This window comes from Staurois parvus, unplaced genomic scaffold (assembly GCF_062004578.1).
Source record: "Staurois parvus isolate SC_StPar_1 unplaced genomic scaffold, SC_StPar_1.0 ptg000153l, whole genome shotgun sequence".
Classification (NCBI taxonomy): Eukaryota; Metazoa; Chordata; class Amphibia; order Anura; family Ranidae; genus Staurois; species Staurois parvus.
The window spans coordinates 24,220,189-24,235,728 of NW_028317949.1; the positions used below are offsets into that span (position 1 = coordinate 24,220,189).

Sequence of the window (15,540 nt, forward strand, 5' to 3'; positions counted from 1 at the left end):
TATGTTGTAGTGTAGGAAGCCTATTCCAGCAAGGGTCCGTCCTAGGGCATCCTCCCTGTCTGGCTTAAAGGTTGGTCTAGGGCTTTTCTGTCAACGCTGTTAAGTTTGGATTCTTCCTTGCTACTACTGGTTAAGACTGTTAACCTTCTGCCTCTTGCCTAAGACTGTGTATGGGGATTGTCCCATGTCATCCCAAACAATTTACCAGCACACTTATCAGCTGGCCTGCAAAAAAACCCAAACTGATCCTGTCTAACAATTGACACTGGATTTTCCCACCGTGTACCTACCCCTTTTTTTGTCCCTTGTGGAGTCCAAATTTGTGGGTCTTTGCATTTTGAGGAACTGCCCTAAAGCGGGATTAAATAGTTTACAATCCTTAAATTTGGTGGCTGCATTAGCTTTTTTTTTTTTTTTTTTGTTCTGTTCCTAATAATCTGACCAGTAACGTACGTCTGTCTCTGGATGGAGGAGTGACAAACACAACTTTGGACAGCAGCATTGTCGATTTGTGGAGAGGGCAGTGTTAGATGCACTGCTAACTCATTAAGCAGTTACAACAACAGATTTTTTTTTTACCCTTTTGGAATAAATTTTACACAAATGGGAAGAAACTGATCGTTGTAAGTACCCCTGTCAGTGGTAAATGATTTGTCTCAACCCTCTAATTTCCGCTTTTGGTGGACAGCTTGGTCTGTTAAAGGAAGTTGAAAAATGAGATTTACTGGCTGGATTAACAGGTGAAAAATAGAGAATAAAATCCTAAAAAAAAAACAAAAAAACAATCACCACATCTCAGAAGCTGTGTTATAATTATATTATGTTTTTAGGTTTATTACCACTTTAGGTAGCTGTTTATTGTAGTCATTGTTTCTGCATGTGTGTCTACCTGAAAGGATGAAAAATTGGATCCATACAAAACTTCCAGTATTCTCAGTGGGTACCTTCCCCTAAAATATATCTCAAAACAAAGAGCCCATCAGACACCCAAACAGGTTGGAGTAATTAAAGATGGGAGTCTATTTGCACCACACAGAGACAATAAAATTACATAAAATCCTATTTTATAATAAATGATTAAGGGCATTCCACATAGGTAAAGTGTGACTGTCCACAACTGTATACTCAAAAGTTGGCATAAACCATTCTTAGTGATTCTAAAGGTTAATTTTTTATTTCTTTGCAAAATAACAAACATGTTTATACTTACCCGCTGTATGCAGTGGCTTTGCACAGAGCAATTGTTAGATGGAAATAATCAACCTACGGAGGACTGAATTCAAAGACACCCTAAAAATCAAAGTTGAAAAGATTATGCAGCAGGCTAGTCCGGTTTGCTGAAATTTAATTGCAGCAACTCAAAATGGTACACCGTAGTTTGTATGGCCCCCACGTGCTTGTATGGATGCCTGACAACATCAGGGCATGCTTCTAATGAGACGTCAGATGGTGTCCTGTGGTATTTCCTCCCAGATCTGGTCCAGGGCATCACTGAGCTCATGGACAGTCTGAGGTGCAACCTGGCGGCAACGGATGGACCGAAACATGATATCCCAGAGGTGTTCTTTGGATTTAGGTCAGGCGAGGAACCTCTGTAGGGTCCAGGTATGGCCTCATGCTACCAGTAGTGACACTGATGCTAGCCAAATGCAAAACTGTTTTGGGGGTAGTCTTGTTGTTGCCCATCTAGTGCACCTGTTCATTTCATTAACACCAAAGCAGCTGAAACTGATTAACAACCTCCTCTGCTACTTAACTGACCAGATCAATATCCCAGGAGTTTAAAGTGTTATTAAACCCAAAACCCTGCATTCACTATATCTGGTCTCCCACAGTACAGAGAACATGGAAGTGCAACTATTTTAGTAAATATAAACTGCTAAATACCTTTTCTCATCAGCAGTATATAGCAGTCTTGTGACTTCAGCTGAGCACTAGTTAAAGCTTGTAGGAGGAGTTTTCTTTCTGCTCTAGGAGGATGCAAAGTCCCTGACCTCTGTCTCGACAGTGCTGATGAGCCCTGTACTGATGACATGCACTCTCCCAAGAGAAAAAGAAAAACCTCTCTAGCAATAGAGAGGTATTAAAAAGTGTTAAAAAGGTATTAAGTATTAAAAAGTGAAAGTCTGATGATTATTATTCTGTCCCATTACTTTTGGTCCCTTAACAAGTGGGAGGCACATATGCAAACTGTTGTAATTCCTACACCGGTAACCTGATTTGGATGTAAATACCCTCAGATTAAAGCTGACAGTCTGCAGTTAAATCACATCTTGTTTTTTTCATTTCAAATCCATTGTGGTGGTGTATAGAGCCACAAATGTTAGAATTTTGTCGATGTCCCAATATTTATGGACCTGACTGTACATACCTATAAAATTTCAAAAGCCCCATCTTTAGAGCCTATATAAACTCCACAGGACTGAAGAATAAGAGGTCAACTTGCTGTACTGTGTATAGGTGCAGGGGAAAGGGGAAACCTATGGGCTCATTCTGAATTCTAGTAAACAAATATTTCTACATATAAACGTAATGTGTAAATCTAAAGTAAAACTATGCTTGACCTATCAAGACAATCTTGCCTGATGTGTAAAAATGTGACTATATATTTTGGTAAGCTTCTAAAATACGCATTTACTATTATCCCCTATTATTTGGTTTATTATACGTGTTGACACTTTTTTTGTGTACTGGTTTTTTTTTTTTTTTTTGTCTGATTTATTTTTCTAAATTTTGGAAGGTCCTCAGCATGGTTGACCTTTTTCTTATTAACACATAGGGTAAGGTTCTCTTTATGGGTTAAGCATATTTTTACTTTTGATTTACACATGGTTTATATGTAGAAATATTTTTTAGTTATTCAGGATGTGCCCATGGGTTTCCATTTTCCACTGCATTTCTGCCATCTACAGTATGGCATTGCTGTCAATCACAACCAGTGAGCCAATGAGAAGAGAGAGGGGACGGGGCCAAGTCGCGGCTCCGTGTGTGAATGGACATACAGATCAGTGGCTGGGGAGTGTGTATGCTCAGGTGCCCCCATAGAAAGCAGCTTGCTGTGGGGTCGGCTGACAGGAGGGATGGGCCAGGAGCGCCGGCGGGGTACCCGAGAATAGGAGGATCTGGGCTGCTCTGTGCAAAACCACTGCACACAGCAGGTAAGTATAGACAGATTTGTTATTCTTGTACAAAAAAATGTAAACCTTTAGAATCACTATAAGTAGTTAGATGATTATGGACTATTTTAGGAGAATGGGGATGTTCTTTAGTGTCACTAAACATAACATACAGGACACAGGGTTTATACTCGTATACCGTGGGTTATATGCAGGATCAGGTGATTGGACACTGGCAAAAATCTTTCTAGGGCTGCCTCTGATGCATGCTTATATAACCCCACCCACTCTGTGATACCCCAGTTTGGGGGTGATGGACCTTTTCTTGTTTGAAGAAGTGTGTGTGTTGTTTTGTTTTTTTTTTGTTTTTTTTAATCATGATTGGAATGCCTATTGCCCAGGGCTATTGAGCAGTTTCCATCTCTATGGTTCCCAGACTCTAAACCCTTCGGGGGGGTATGTCCAATGTGAGGGGCAAAGCTTGGACTCTGAATGGATCCAGCTATTTAGACATGGCAAGATAGGGTTTTCCTGTATTGTTTACCAGTTTTTGGCCTAATAAACAACCCACAGTGCTTGGCATGCTATAGTGAGAAATAGGCAGTGGAATGAGGAGGCATTAATTTTGTTGCATTACTCCCTGTTGTAATTGTCTCCAATGTTGTTGGTGCAATAAACAATATCCACTTAATTTCACCCGTCTGCTGGTTGACGCACTTCCACCCACCATATCCACTGAAATAGCACAAAGCACATATGCAGAAATTCCTACTGCATTCTGCTTTAGAGACACAGCCACACTAACGTAGACATTCAAAATTAATGGACTGTAACGCACCTCAAGGCCCACAATTTTAGTCCTGTGTTTTTCGCAGTGTATTGCAATGCACACTGAAGTAATTGTGACTGCTGAAACCCCCAGTATTGTTGTGAGTGCAATAATAACCTCCAGCATTGTTGTCAGTGAGTGCAATAATAACTCTCAACATTGGTGTCAGTGGTGTCCAATAGCTCATGTGCCGTGTGTTTGACACCAGGGCTCTAGTATATCTCTGATCTGTGTGCCTATGTGTAGGATTTTGTGCTCAAAACTTGGTCTGCTGAGTCAACTTGTAAAAGATGCCCTTTGATGGTGAATGAGTATTTGGGGAATCCCTTAATAAATTCATCAAAAATAGAAAACGCTTAAGTGTACAACCTACCACCTCTACTCTGCAAAAGGTGTCTTTTCGCTCTCTTCAGCAACAAACCCTAGACTCAGTACTTTCTTTCTTTGGAAACATTGGACCCCCTAAGTCAACCAAGCCTAAGCAGAATCCCTTGTCACACTGAAGGGACTCCCCCCACTCCTAAGACTGGGAGGACGTTTATTGTCTTTTGCAGCATTCTGAATCGGAGACATCTTGAACCTCTGGCTCCAATCTGCCATTGGAGCCAGAGGTTCATTCAAAGGGGAACAAAATCAAATTTTATCTCTGCTCCCTCCTTGCTTCTTATACCCCGTACACACTGTAATTTTTTTTTTTTTTTCATTTAACCTAGGGGGCTGAACGAAAAAAACTGACTAAGACATTGTTAGTACAGCGATCTCCCCTGCTATGCTATTGTGTTCTGACGGGGATTACCCCCCACTAGAACAGGCAGATCGGCAGAACTTTTTCGGTCATGCCCCTTTGACAAGCTGGACGAACGTCCGGCCTCTGTCCAATCGACTGCCGTACACACAGGCCAAATGTTGGCCAGTTTCTGTTGAACTGGCCATTACCGCCCGATAGTCGGCCCGTGTATGGTGCTTTTACCCTCTTAACTGTTAGTATCAGCTCAAAAACAAGCAGGTTTACTTGATGCCTTACACCAACTTCAGTCACAGGCAGTGGTTGTACCTGTTCCTTCAATGGAAAGGTTTCAAGTTTTTTTTTTTTTTTTTTTTTTTGACCTATTCACAGTCCCCAGAACAAATGGGGCCACACACCCCATATTGAGCTGAAAAATCTCTGAACAAGTTTCTTTGTGTACCAAAATTCCTTATGGAACTGGCAAGATCTGTCATTGCTTCTCTCAGACAAGGGGGATTTCCCAAGTCATCCTCCAGGACAGTCACATGAAAGATAGGCTCCACCTCCTACAGGAAACACAAGCACAGGTTTAAAAGGCCACCCAAGAGGCTGCCCCCTAAATGTTTGCGTTTCTGCATCCTGCAGTTGCAAGCACAGCAGCTACAGTTCGTTATTTTGTTAGGGTATGAATACCTTCCACCTCCTGGCTGTGGAAGGGGGACTAGGGGATCTGCTGCAGGGACACGGGGTGGAGAGAACATAAAGGAATTTCTGGAGGGTTCCCTCTGTGGGCTCTTTTCTGTTTCCAGGTTGTATGCCCTTTAATGGGAATGAATGTTTTCTGCAGCTCAGGTCGGGAGGCTTTGCAAAGCGTGGAGGGGACTAACCTGGTTGCCGGCCAGGAGGTCCTGAGCTTGCTATACTGTCCCACCGCATCCCCTCCGCTGACTCACGCAGACAAACCTGGAGGTTCTGGAGTCTGTCTTGTGTTGCAGACTTTTCCTCTTCTTTCTTCTACTGTGGTCATCGTTCTAAGATGGCTGATAAGGGCAGAGTGGATATCGGGCAAGATCGCATCAGACCCGAAAGAGGGGAATGTACAGCGGCCATCTTGCAATTGGCAAGGTAAGGGCTGCTGGAAAGGACGTGGCAAAGATGGAAAGACTGCGCTGACACCGGGAGTGCCGGGCGCCCGCTATCATTATAGAGGGCAAGGTCCAGCACCGGAAGTCATATTGGGGGGGGGGGGGGGGGGCAGGCAGCTTGCAGGGTGACATTACCCCTATCTCCAAGCCATGGGAATGGTGGAGGACTAAGCCTTGCCTGCCATGAAGCGGGGCTTCTTTTGGATGTGACGTCTGGATGCTCCTCGTAGACTGTTGGCTGTGATATCGCGGTGAGCGAGGCTTGTCCCTGTTTTGTTGAGGCTGTCATTGCTGGTGTCGGCTAGACACCCTGTTTGTGAGTGCGTTTCTGACATTTTAATAAAACATTTTGGTTTTAAACGTACTGCACCATGATTTCCTTTTTTGATTCCCCGAACATGATCTATGGTATGGAGATGTGATGACTACCTGCTGTTAGGGCTCGTTCACACTTGGCTTTTTTACCAATGCTTGCAAATGCCCCTATAGTGTTTGGCAAGCGTTGTATGTAGATAGATATAGATATATACTGGAATTTGTATTTATTTTTATTTTTTTTATACTAGTAATGGTGGCTATCAGTGACTTATAGCGGGACTGGGGGACTGCGGCGGGCATTCTGACACTGGGTGGGAACTAACTGCCACTGACATCCCAAGGACACTAATACAGTGATCAGTGCTAATAAAAAACACGGACACTGTGCTAATAACATTGGGCAGGAAGGGGTTAACATCTGGGGCAGTCAAAGGGTTAACTGTGTCCTGTGTGTGTTTTTACATAATGTTCTGTGTGTATTTTACTAGGGAAACATGCTGTCGTGTATTTCTCTGCAGAGAAATACACAGCAGCATGTTCTTGCTGGCAGGAAAGAGACCTGCGTTTATACACAGGTCTCTCCCCTGTCAGTGTTACTTGGGGATCGTTGGGTGCCGGCGGAGAATCTCCGGCCGTTACCTGGTGATTGACATCTGTAGCAGCCAATGGTGGCGTGCGCCCCCTACCTGGAAATGCAAATCAGGTATATATACATCTTTTTTTGCAGCCCTGCCGCCCTGTAGCAGTATTTCTGCTAGAGGACGGGGAGCAAGTGGTTAAGCAAAGGCTTCTATACTCCGGTAGTTGATACCCTGCTAAAGAGTAGAAAACCGGTAACTAGAAAAATTTTACACTAAAATCTAGAAGAAATACTTTGCAGTAATAACTCTGGAAAACAAAAACTCCAGGCAGCTGGCTACTGTTCTAGATTTTTTACAGGGCACAGCGGAGGACTTTCAGTAAGTATTCTCAAATTCCATTCTGCTGCATTGGTGGTTTTTCTCAACTTTCTTTTGAGCAAAAATGCTATGGTTTAAGAGGTTCTTTGAGGCCATTTTAAGAAATTGGAAGAAACATTAGTGAAGTTTTTGACGTTCAGAGTAGCCTTCTTAGTGGCCATCACTTCAGCCAGGAGAGTCAGTGAGCTTGCAGGCCTTATACATTAAAGAGCCTTTTCTAACAGTTTTTGCAGACAGGCTCATACTCAAGACAGATCCCCTATTTTTTGCCACAGGTGGCAGCTACCATAGATCTCATGAAGGGTACTGCCATCCTTCTGTGAGAATCCTATCTATCTTGTCCTGACCAACATCTTGCCCTGAGTACCCTTTAAGGTTTCTGCCTTATCCGTTCTCTTGCAGATATCTCTTGCTTTGCAACCTTCAATCAAGATTTTCTTAAGGGTGTTTGCTCATATAAATCCCCCTTGTCGACCCCCTGTATTGCCTTAGTATCCTCAACACTGTGCTCTCTGCACCGTAGAGACAACCTTTTAAATCTATTAAAGATATTCCTTTGAGAGTTTTTGTCTGTTAGGTGTGTTTTTAAGCTGTTAGCCCATTCTTGTAAAGAGTTTTTTCTTGTATTGCACAGCGACAAGGTAGTCTTGAGACCAAGACCTCCTTTTCTCTTCAAGGTGGTAGATAAATTTACCTGGCTGCCACAACTTCTGTTCATTTTTGTCTTCAATGCAGGCTCTCGTAGAGGACATCGTGCCTCCTCCCACTCCTCCATTGCCAGGTGAATCGGGCAACTTATCTCCAGGATCTATGTCCTTAAAGAAAGCTTTTCTCTCTGTCAACATTGGCTTTTTTAATCCTTATGCTGTTAGCATTAGCAAATAGATAGGAAGGTATATTGTTTTAAACCTTTTTTTTTTTTTTTTTTTTTTTTTTTTTTTTACATTTCTTCCGTTACTTCCTGGGTCCCATGCCTAGACAAGTGATGTCATACATCCCAGGAGACTTCAGAAGGGGAGGAGGGGTTTTCTCAGCTAAGTACACCCTCCTGCTTGCATGGCTGAGCTGGGGGCAGACATATTCCAGGAAGTAAATGCTACATGAATCATCTGCCCTTACTAAAGGTGGCCAAGGCTAGAAATGCTAGGGAGTGCTTTTCAGAGTGATTTCTCAGCAAAATAAAGCATGTAGAGAGATGAATGTGTGAGTTTGCTTTTAATATTAAAAATGAATTAAATAGGGTTTTTGGAGCTCAGATGCAGTGTATTTTCCAAAAGGTCTTTTGGTGTCTCTTACACTTTTCAGGATCAAGCACCACCTAGTCCTCTGTTCACTTGTTTTCCAAGTTTTACCAGGTCGATGTTCAGGCCTCAACTGGTGTGAGCTTTTGGGGCAAGGTACTTCAAGTTGTCCTCACACCTGCAGGTTTTCAGGTTCCTTAACCTTTGTTTTTTGTGGGAATGATGGTTCTGTCTGCTTTATGGTTGCCTACCCCTCAGTTTACTGAATTTGAATGTTCTATGATCTGAGTATAATCCCTGTGTCCTGTACGATTAAGATAATAGAAATTTTGACTTACCTATAAATTCCTTAACTTTGTGTACTGTACAGGGCACATGCCTATCCCCTTTGTGTTCTCTTGTCACTCCTTGCATAAAAAACTTGAGTTTCACAGGGTGGATGTGGTTATATAAACATGCATTAAAAGTGGCCAGTAAGAGGTTTTTTATATTTTTTTGTCCAAGATTACTTGCATAGACCCATGGTCTCCGAATGTAAAACCTTGTTTTGTACTGTATTCCAAGATAGGAATTATACATGCAAGAAGTCAAAATTCTTTTTTTACTTTCTTCTTTTAGGCAAATATTTTCATCCCCGTCCCAGGCGCTCCTGCAGAATAGGAGAGTGTGCAAGTTCTTCCATATTGTGCGGACAGAAACTGGACATTCCAGTAAGTTAAAAAAATAAATAAATAATTATGATGTGTGTGTGTTCGTTCCAAGTCCCTGTGGCTGATCTATTTTGGGCTAAGTGGCAATTACACTGAACAGGTGGAATATGATCACTAGTAATATGACACAAGCTAGTGTGAGCTTTGCACCTCATATATAAACATCATATATATCACACAGTTTGTTGAATAAAATAAATTTACAATTAAGGTTTCTTTTTTTTTTTCCCCCTAAAGATTTTCATTCTCAGAACTCAGATTTTATTTATTTTTTTGACCCAATTGAGATCCCCCCCACCATTTCCTTTAACACCTATACAAGAAGAGAGGGATGTAAGTGTCATTTTCCATGGGTAATTTCTCCATTAGATTAATAATAATAAAAATATCTTCCATATCCGATAGATGGGGGTTCTAATCTGAAAACTATCTGGGCATGTGCCCTACTAAATGTGTAAATGTATACAAATAAGAATAAATCATGTATACAAATAAGAATTTTATATAGAAAAAACAGCACAGGGCAACATACCCTACCCAAATATCAAGATTTATTAGATACACAAGTTTCAAACAGTTTGATCCAAAAATGTACAAAAAAGCACAACTTCCCCAACCTATTTAAAACTATACCAGCGGTATTGCCCACACTCCTGCCCTTGACCTCTCTGAAATCAGACTACCTAACCCAGTGGTGAGCAACCTTTTTTTTCAACTGAGCCAAATCTCGCCAAAACCACGATTGAAATTTATTTTGAGAGCCACATTTTTAAAACTGAATATACATCCCCCATATAGTAATTCATCCCCCATAGTAATTCATCCCCCATAGTAATTCATCCCCCATAGTAATTCATCCCCCATATAGTAATTCATCCCCCATAGTAATTAACCCCCCATATAGTAATTCATCTCCCATATAGTAATTCATCCCCCCTATAGTAATTCATTCCCCATATTGTGTCAATTCACTTACCTTTGCTCCGCACGTTCCTCTCGCCGTGTTCCCGCGCCGTTCCGGTCTTCAGGGCGGACTGTGAGAGGAGAGGAGTTCGTCACGCTGCCCCGCCTACATCCTGACAGCCAATGTTTGCCACGCTCCGCGGGCCGGATTAAAAGGTCCGCCGGGCCGTAGTTTGCCCATTGCTGGGCTAGCTGCAGAGTCCTGACTTTTGGGGCGGCCGCCCGAGAGGAGGGAGGGGAGCGGGCGCCCGGCACACAGAAGAGCCGCATTAAAGTGTGCAAAGAGCCGCATGTGGCTCGCGAGCCGCGGCTTGCCGACCACTGACCTAACCTTCCCTATCTAAATAGAACTTGTACAGGCAAAAATCTTTGCATGATGTGTAAAAACCTTTTTATTTACAACATATTAAAAGATCATAAAATACCATTGTTACAAAATAAATATATTTATCCAGTGCTGTAAAAAAATATTTGCCCCTTTCCTGATTTTTTTTTTTCCTTCTTTTTGCATATTTGTCACACTTAAATGTTTCAACTCATCAAACAAATTTTAATATTACACAAAGCCCGAGTAGGTACAAAAAAAATGCAGTTTTTAAGTGATGCCTTCATTTATTAAGGGTAAAAGCTGCTCAAACCTGCATGGCCCTATGTGGAAAAAAAATCCCCCCCCCCTTTCCTTGCCATGCCCAGGCCCGAATACTGCCAGACCTGTTGAATAAAAAAAAAAAAAAAAAAAATTCTAAAGAAATTCAAGAAAAGATGAGAAAGTGATTGGCATGTTTCAGTCTGGAAAGGGTTACAAAGCTATTTCTAAGGATTTGGGTTTCCATTGAACCATGGTGAGAGCCATTATCCACAAATGGAGAAAACTTGGAACAGTGGTGGACCTTCCCAGGAGTGGCCAGCCTACCAATAAGAGTACAACAACAACATATCCAGGAGGTCATAAAATAACCCAGAACAACATCTACAGAACTCCAGGCCTCATTTGCCTCAGTTAAGGTTAATTCAACAATAAGAAAGAGGCTGGGCAAAAATGGCATCCATGGGAGAGTTCCAAAGCAAAAGCTACTGTTGACCAAAAAAGAACACAAAGGCTGATCTCACATTTGCCAAAAAACATCTTGATTGGCGTTTTGGCGCGTTTGTGGCATATTTTGCTGTGCAAAAACACGAATCTGCAGGATGCATTTAGGATGCCACTAACTATTTTTAAAAAATTAAGAATTCACCTGCAATTCTCGCAAGCATGACCTTTCAAAAATGCCTGCCATATGGCGTCCTCCCGGACACAAGCAGTTTGCGCGCCTGCAGAGCCGTGCAGCGGCGTGATCTGTCACCGGCCGTGTACCTCGGACACGGCCGATGACCGATCTGAGTACCGGCCCCGTTGCCGGTACCATGTGACCTGCTGTGACCAATTACAGCAGGTCACATGACAGTTGTATACAATGGATAGCTTCATTCATGCCATCTATACTAGTGTGCCTAGCTGTGAATGGTCACAGCGATCACATGCACAAGCTGGGCCAATTACAGCCCAGCTGTGTCATGTGATTCGCTGTGGCCAAATCACAGCTAAGCACAAAAAAAAAAAAGACCTGAATGAATCGATGTCATTCAGGTAAATGCTTGCTTATAGCAAAGTAATTCTTTGCTATAAGCAAATTGTGTAAAAAAAAAAAAAAAAAAAAAAAAAAAAAATACTGATCACTTCCCCAAAGTAGTACAATGTTACTATGGTAACATTGTACTACTTTGGTCATAGTGAAATATGAAAAAAAATCTTTAAAAAAATGTAATAAAAAATTAAACAAAATAAAAAGAATTTTTTTTTTTTTCATACTGTCACCAGTCAGTGTCCCTGATCGCCGCCATGGCAGTTATATGATGACGCTGTACTGCACTGATGACAGTATGTAAAAAAAAATAGTGAAAATAATTTTTTTAATTTTTTAATTTTCCGAAAAATTCTGACAAAAAAAATACAACTTCAAAAAACTTGTCATGCCTCTTATGAAGTACGTCGGACTGTCTACTTTGCAAAATTTGGTCATTTGGGGGATATCTGTACTGTTCTGACATTCTTGGACCTCAAGAAATTAGATTGGCTGTCAGTACTTCAGCATTGATCAATATTCAGATATATCCCATAGTTTGTGAACTCTAACTTTCCTACAGACTAAAAAATACATCCTAATTTGGGTTATTTTCACCAAAGACATGTAGCAGAATACATCTCGACCTAAATTTATGAAGAACAATTATTTATTTGCAAACTTTTATAACAGAAACAAAGAAAAACGTGTTTTTTTTTTTCTTCAAAATTTTCGGTCTTTTTTTGTTAACTTAGCAAAAAATAAAAACCCCAGTGGTGATTAAATACCACCAAAAGAAAGCTCTAGTTGTGTGAAGAAAATGCTAAAATTTTAGTTTGGGTACAATGTTGTATGACCGCGCAATTGTCATTCAAAGTGTGAGAGCGCTGAGACCTGAAAAATGGCCTGGGCAGGAAGGGGGTAAAAGTGCCCGGTATGGAAATGGTTAAACACAATAAAATTGGGTAAAAGAAGGGACTTCGAGCTGTAAAAATAATGTAACCTTTGACAGAAGTCACTTTACAAACAACATAAATAAGTGAAATTGGGATATGTCGCAATGAATTTCTAAATTATAATTATCTGTTATCACATCTGTATACTATTAGAGTGAACAATTATTTCCATCCTGCTGGTACCCTAACTAGTTTTGTTAACTTTGGCAGACAATCTACATTTGACCAGTTATATCCTTTGGTCTACTGCAGCTGGATCAAAGAGTGAAGTCTGTTTTAAAATTATGTCAATACAGCTAAACTAAAAATAACCTAGTCATTAGGGGCTAGGATATCATGAGGGGGGTAGCAAATTACTTGGTAAAACTATTGTAAACGGGAAACTAACAAAAACATCAATTTGATCAAACTATAGTTACCCTTCAAAAGCAAACATAGTGAATCACTGGGTAGAACAGATAGACCTTGGAATGGCTGCTGACCAAGCCCTCAAAGATGGCTGACGATCAAAGGGTGGAGATTTGCTGAGCCTAATGTTGAGATTGTCTTCTCAAAATGGAGTCTAGCCAAGATGGAAGATGTGTGTCTTGGGATATCTGATGATGGATGAGATGATGTCCTCTTGAATATATATCTTTGATCTTGAATGTCTATCCTCTGTCTCCCTGAGCTTACTATATATTGAAAACAATACCTCTATAAAAAACCTGCCAAGAGGGTGTAGCTGGTATTATTTACTTATTGGAAGATCAAATTATTGATTGATTAATTATCTGTATAAGCACCAGCTTAACTTGGCCATCAGGTGGCACTCTGAGACCAGAAATTTTCCACCATTTCCGATGTCAATAATTTTGCACAATATATGGTTAATAACTTGGACATCACCCAGGTTGGATTTCCCAGTAACATCATCCTGCGTTCATATAGAAAAACAATGTCTAAAAATTCACTTTTGAATGCGTCAAGCTGCCACCCTCCACATGTGATCGAAGACAATCAGAAGCCAGTTTATTAGCGCGAAACGCAATTGGTCCATTCGGGCCAACTTTGATAGAGGCATCTCAGATGGATTCTAGATTTGTGAAACGTGTGTACAACAAGTTAGCGATCAAAAGTGAATATGCTTACACGAGGCATCTCAAGAACAGGTCTCTTGGGAAGCCACTCACATAAATGACAGGAAAGGAGGGGTGAATTTTATTATAACACATCACCCTCTGTGTTCTCCACACTTTAAAGTCCAAAAGTTCAAGACATCTACTTGTTTCTAGATATCTTTCCATTTTATATAGGGACCCTAGGAACAGAAAGATAATAGACAAAGGGGTCAACTTTGTGGCTAGAAATGCATGAATCGTCAGCAACATAGTCTCACCTAGCCTGTTCCGTTCTAAGAAAATTATGAGAGCATGGCTACATACTACAGGCATATTTCAATTCGGGGCTACGAGTTTTATCTGGGTGATTCACATATTATAGTGTTCAAATGGTTATTCGACTCAAATCAAACAATTGGTCAACTGTCAAACTAGGTTTGTGATCTATGTGATAACATGTGTTATCTGCAGCATACAATATGTTAGTATGACTACCAGACAATTATGTAACTGAATACGAGACCACCCATACTTCTGAATAGTCCCTTTTCCATCTACTCTCTGTTCCCTCTTTTTTTTCAGCCTTTCCCGTCTTCCTTCTTCCCTGCGTATTCAAGCCTCTAATATGCTAACACCTTAGTGTGTCTAATTATGTTCATACTTCCTCTGAAACATGCACACATCACCCCCATACTTAAAAAGCCCTCCCTGGACCCCAATGACCCAAACAACCTCAGACCCATCTCCCTGCTCCCATTTACATCTAAACTCCTCGAGCGCCTAGTCTACACCCGCCTAAGCTCTCACCTCAACGACAACAACCTCCTCGATCCCCTACAGTCCGGCTTCCGTCCCCTACACTCCACCGAAACTGCCTTACTCAAACTCTCCAACGACTTGCTAACCGCCAAAGCTAATGGCCATTATTCAGTGCTCCTACTCCTTGACCTCTCTGTGGCCTTCGACACAGTCGACCACCCCCTCCTCCTCAAAAAACTACACTCCCTCGGCCTCAGAGATTCTGCTCTCTCCTGGCTCTCATCCTACCTGTCACAACGCTCTTTCAGCGTTACCTATAATGCTACCACCTCCCCCTCACTCCCCCTCTCTGTTGGGGTCCCTCAAGGCTCTGTCCTCGGGCCCCTTCTCTTCTCCATCTACACCTCCTCCCTTGGCCAACTCATACACTCTCACGGCTTCAACTACCACCTCTATGCCGACGACACACAAATCTATCTCTCAACCCCCCACCTCACCCCCTCAGTCTCCGCCCGAATCACACACCTACTGAGCGACATATCGGACTGGATGTCTCTCCACTTCCTTAAACTGAACCTCTCCAAAACCGAGTTTCTTGTCTTCCCCCCAGCCCGGACACCACCCCCCATTGACTTCTCCGTCACATCCAACAACGCCACCATCAAACCAGCCCCGCAGGCCAGAGTACTTGGTGTCATTCTGAACTCCAACCTACCCTTCCAGCCCCAAGTCCAATCTTTAACAAACTCGTGCAGACTCCACCTCCGCAACATCGCCAAAATACGCACGTTCCTAACCCCAGAAACCACTAAACGGCTCATCCACTCCCTCATCATATCACGACTCGACTACTGCAACTCCCTCCTCACTGGCCTGCCTCGCCGCTGGCTATCCCGCTTCAGTCGATCATGAATACGGCTGCCAGACTCATTCACCTTTCCAACTGCTCCATCTCCGCCACCCCCCCTCTGCCAATCCCTCCACTGGCTTCCGATTGCGCAACGGATCAAATTCAAAATCCTAACACTGACGTACAAAGCTGTCCACCATACTGCCCCGAACTACATCACTGACCTAATATCCAAGTACCACCCAGCACGCACACTCCGCTCCTCA

General features: G+C 42.1%; 1 protein-coding gene across 3 annotated transcripts in view; it reads left to right on the forward strand.

Annotated features, from left to right (window-relative positions):
- The window catches only part of ZCCHC2 (zinc finger CCHC-type containing 2), a 139,425-nt gene that overhangs the window by 74,058 nt on the left and 49,827 nt on the right, over window positions 1–15,540 (forward strand). For all 3 annotated transcript variants that reach the window (XM_089674863.1, XM_089674865.1, XM_089674864.1), the window contains exon 6: window positions 8,954–9,045. In XM_089674863.1, the coding sequence (XP_089530989.1) occupies window positions 8,954–9,045 (92 nt within the window). The remainder of the gene's footprint in view (window positions 1–8,953; window positions 9,046–15,540) is intronic.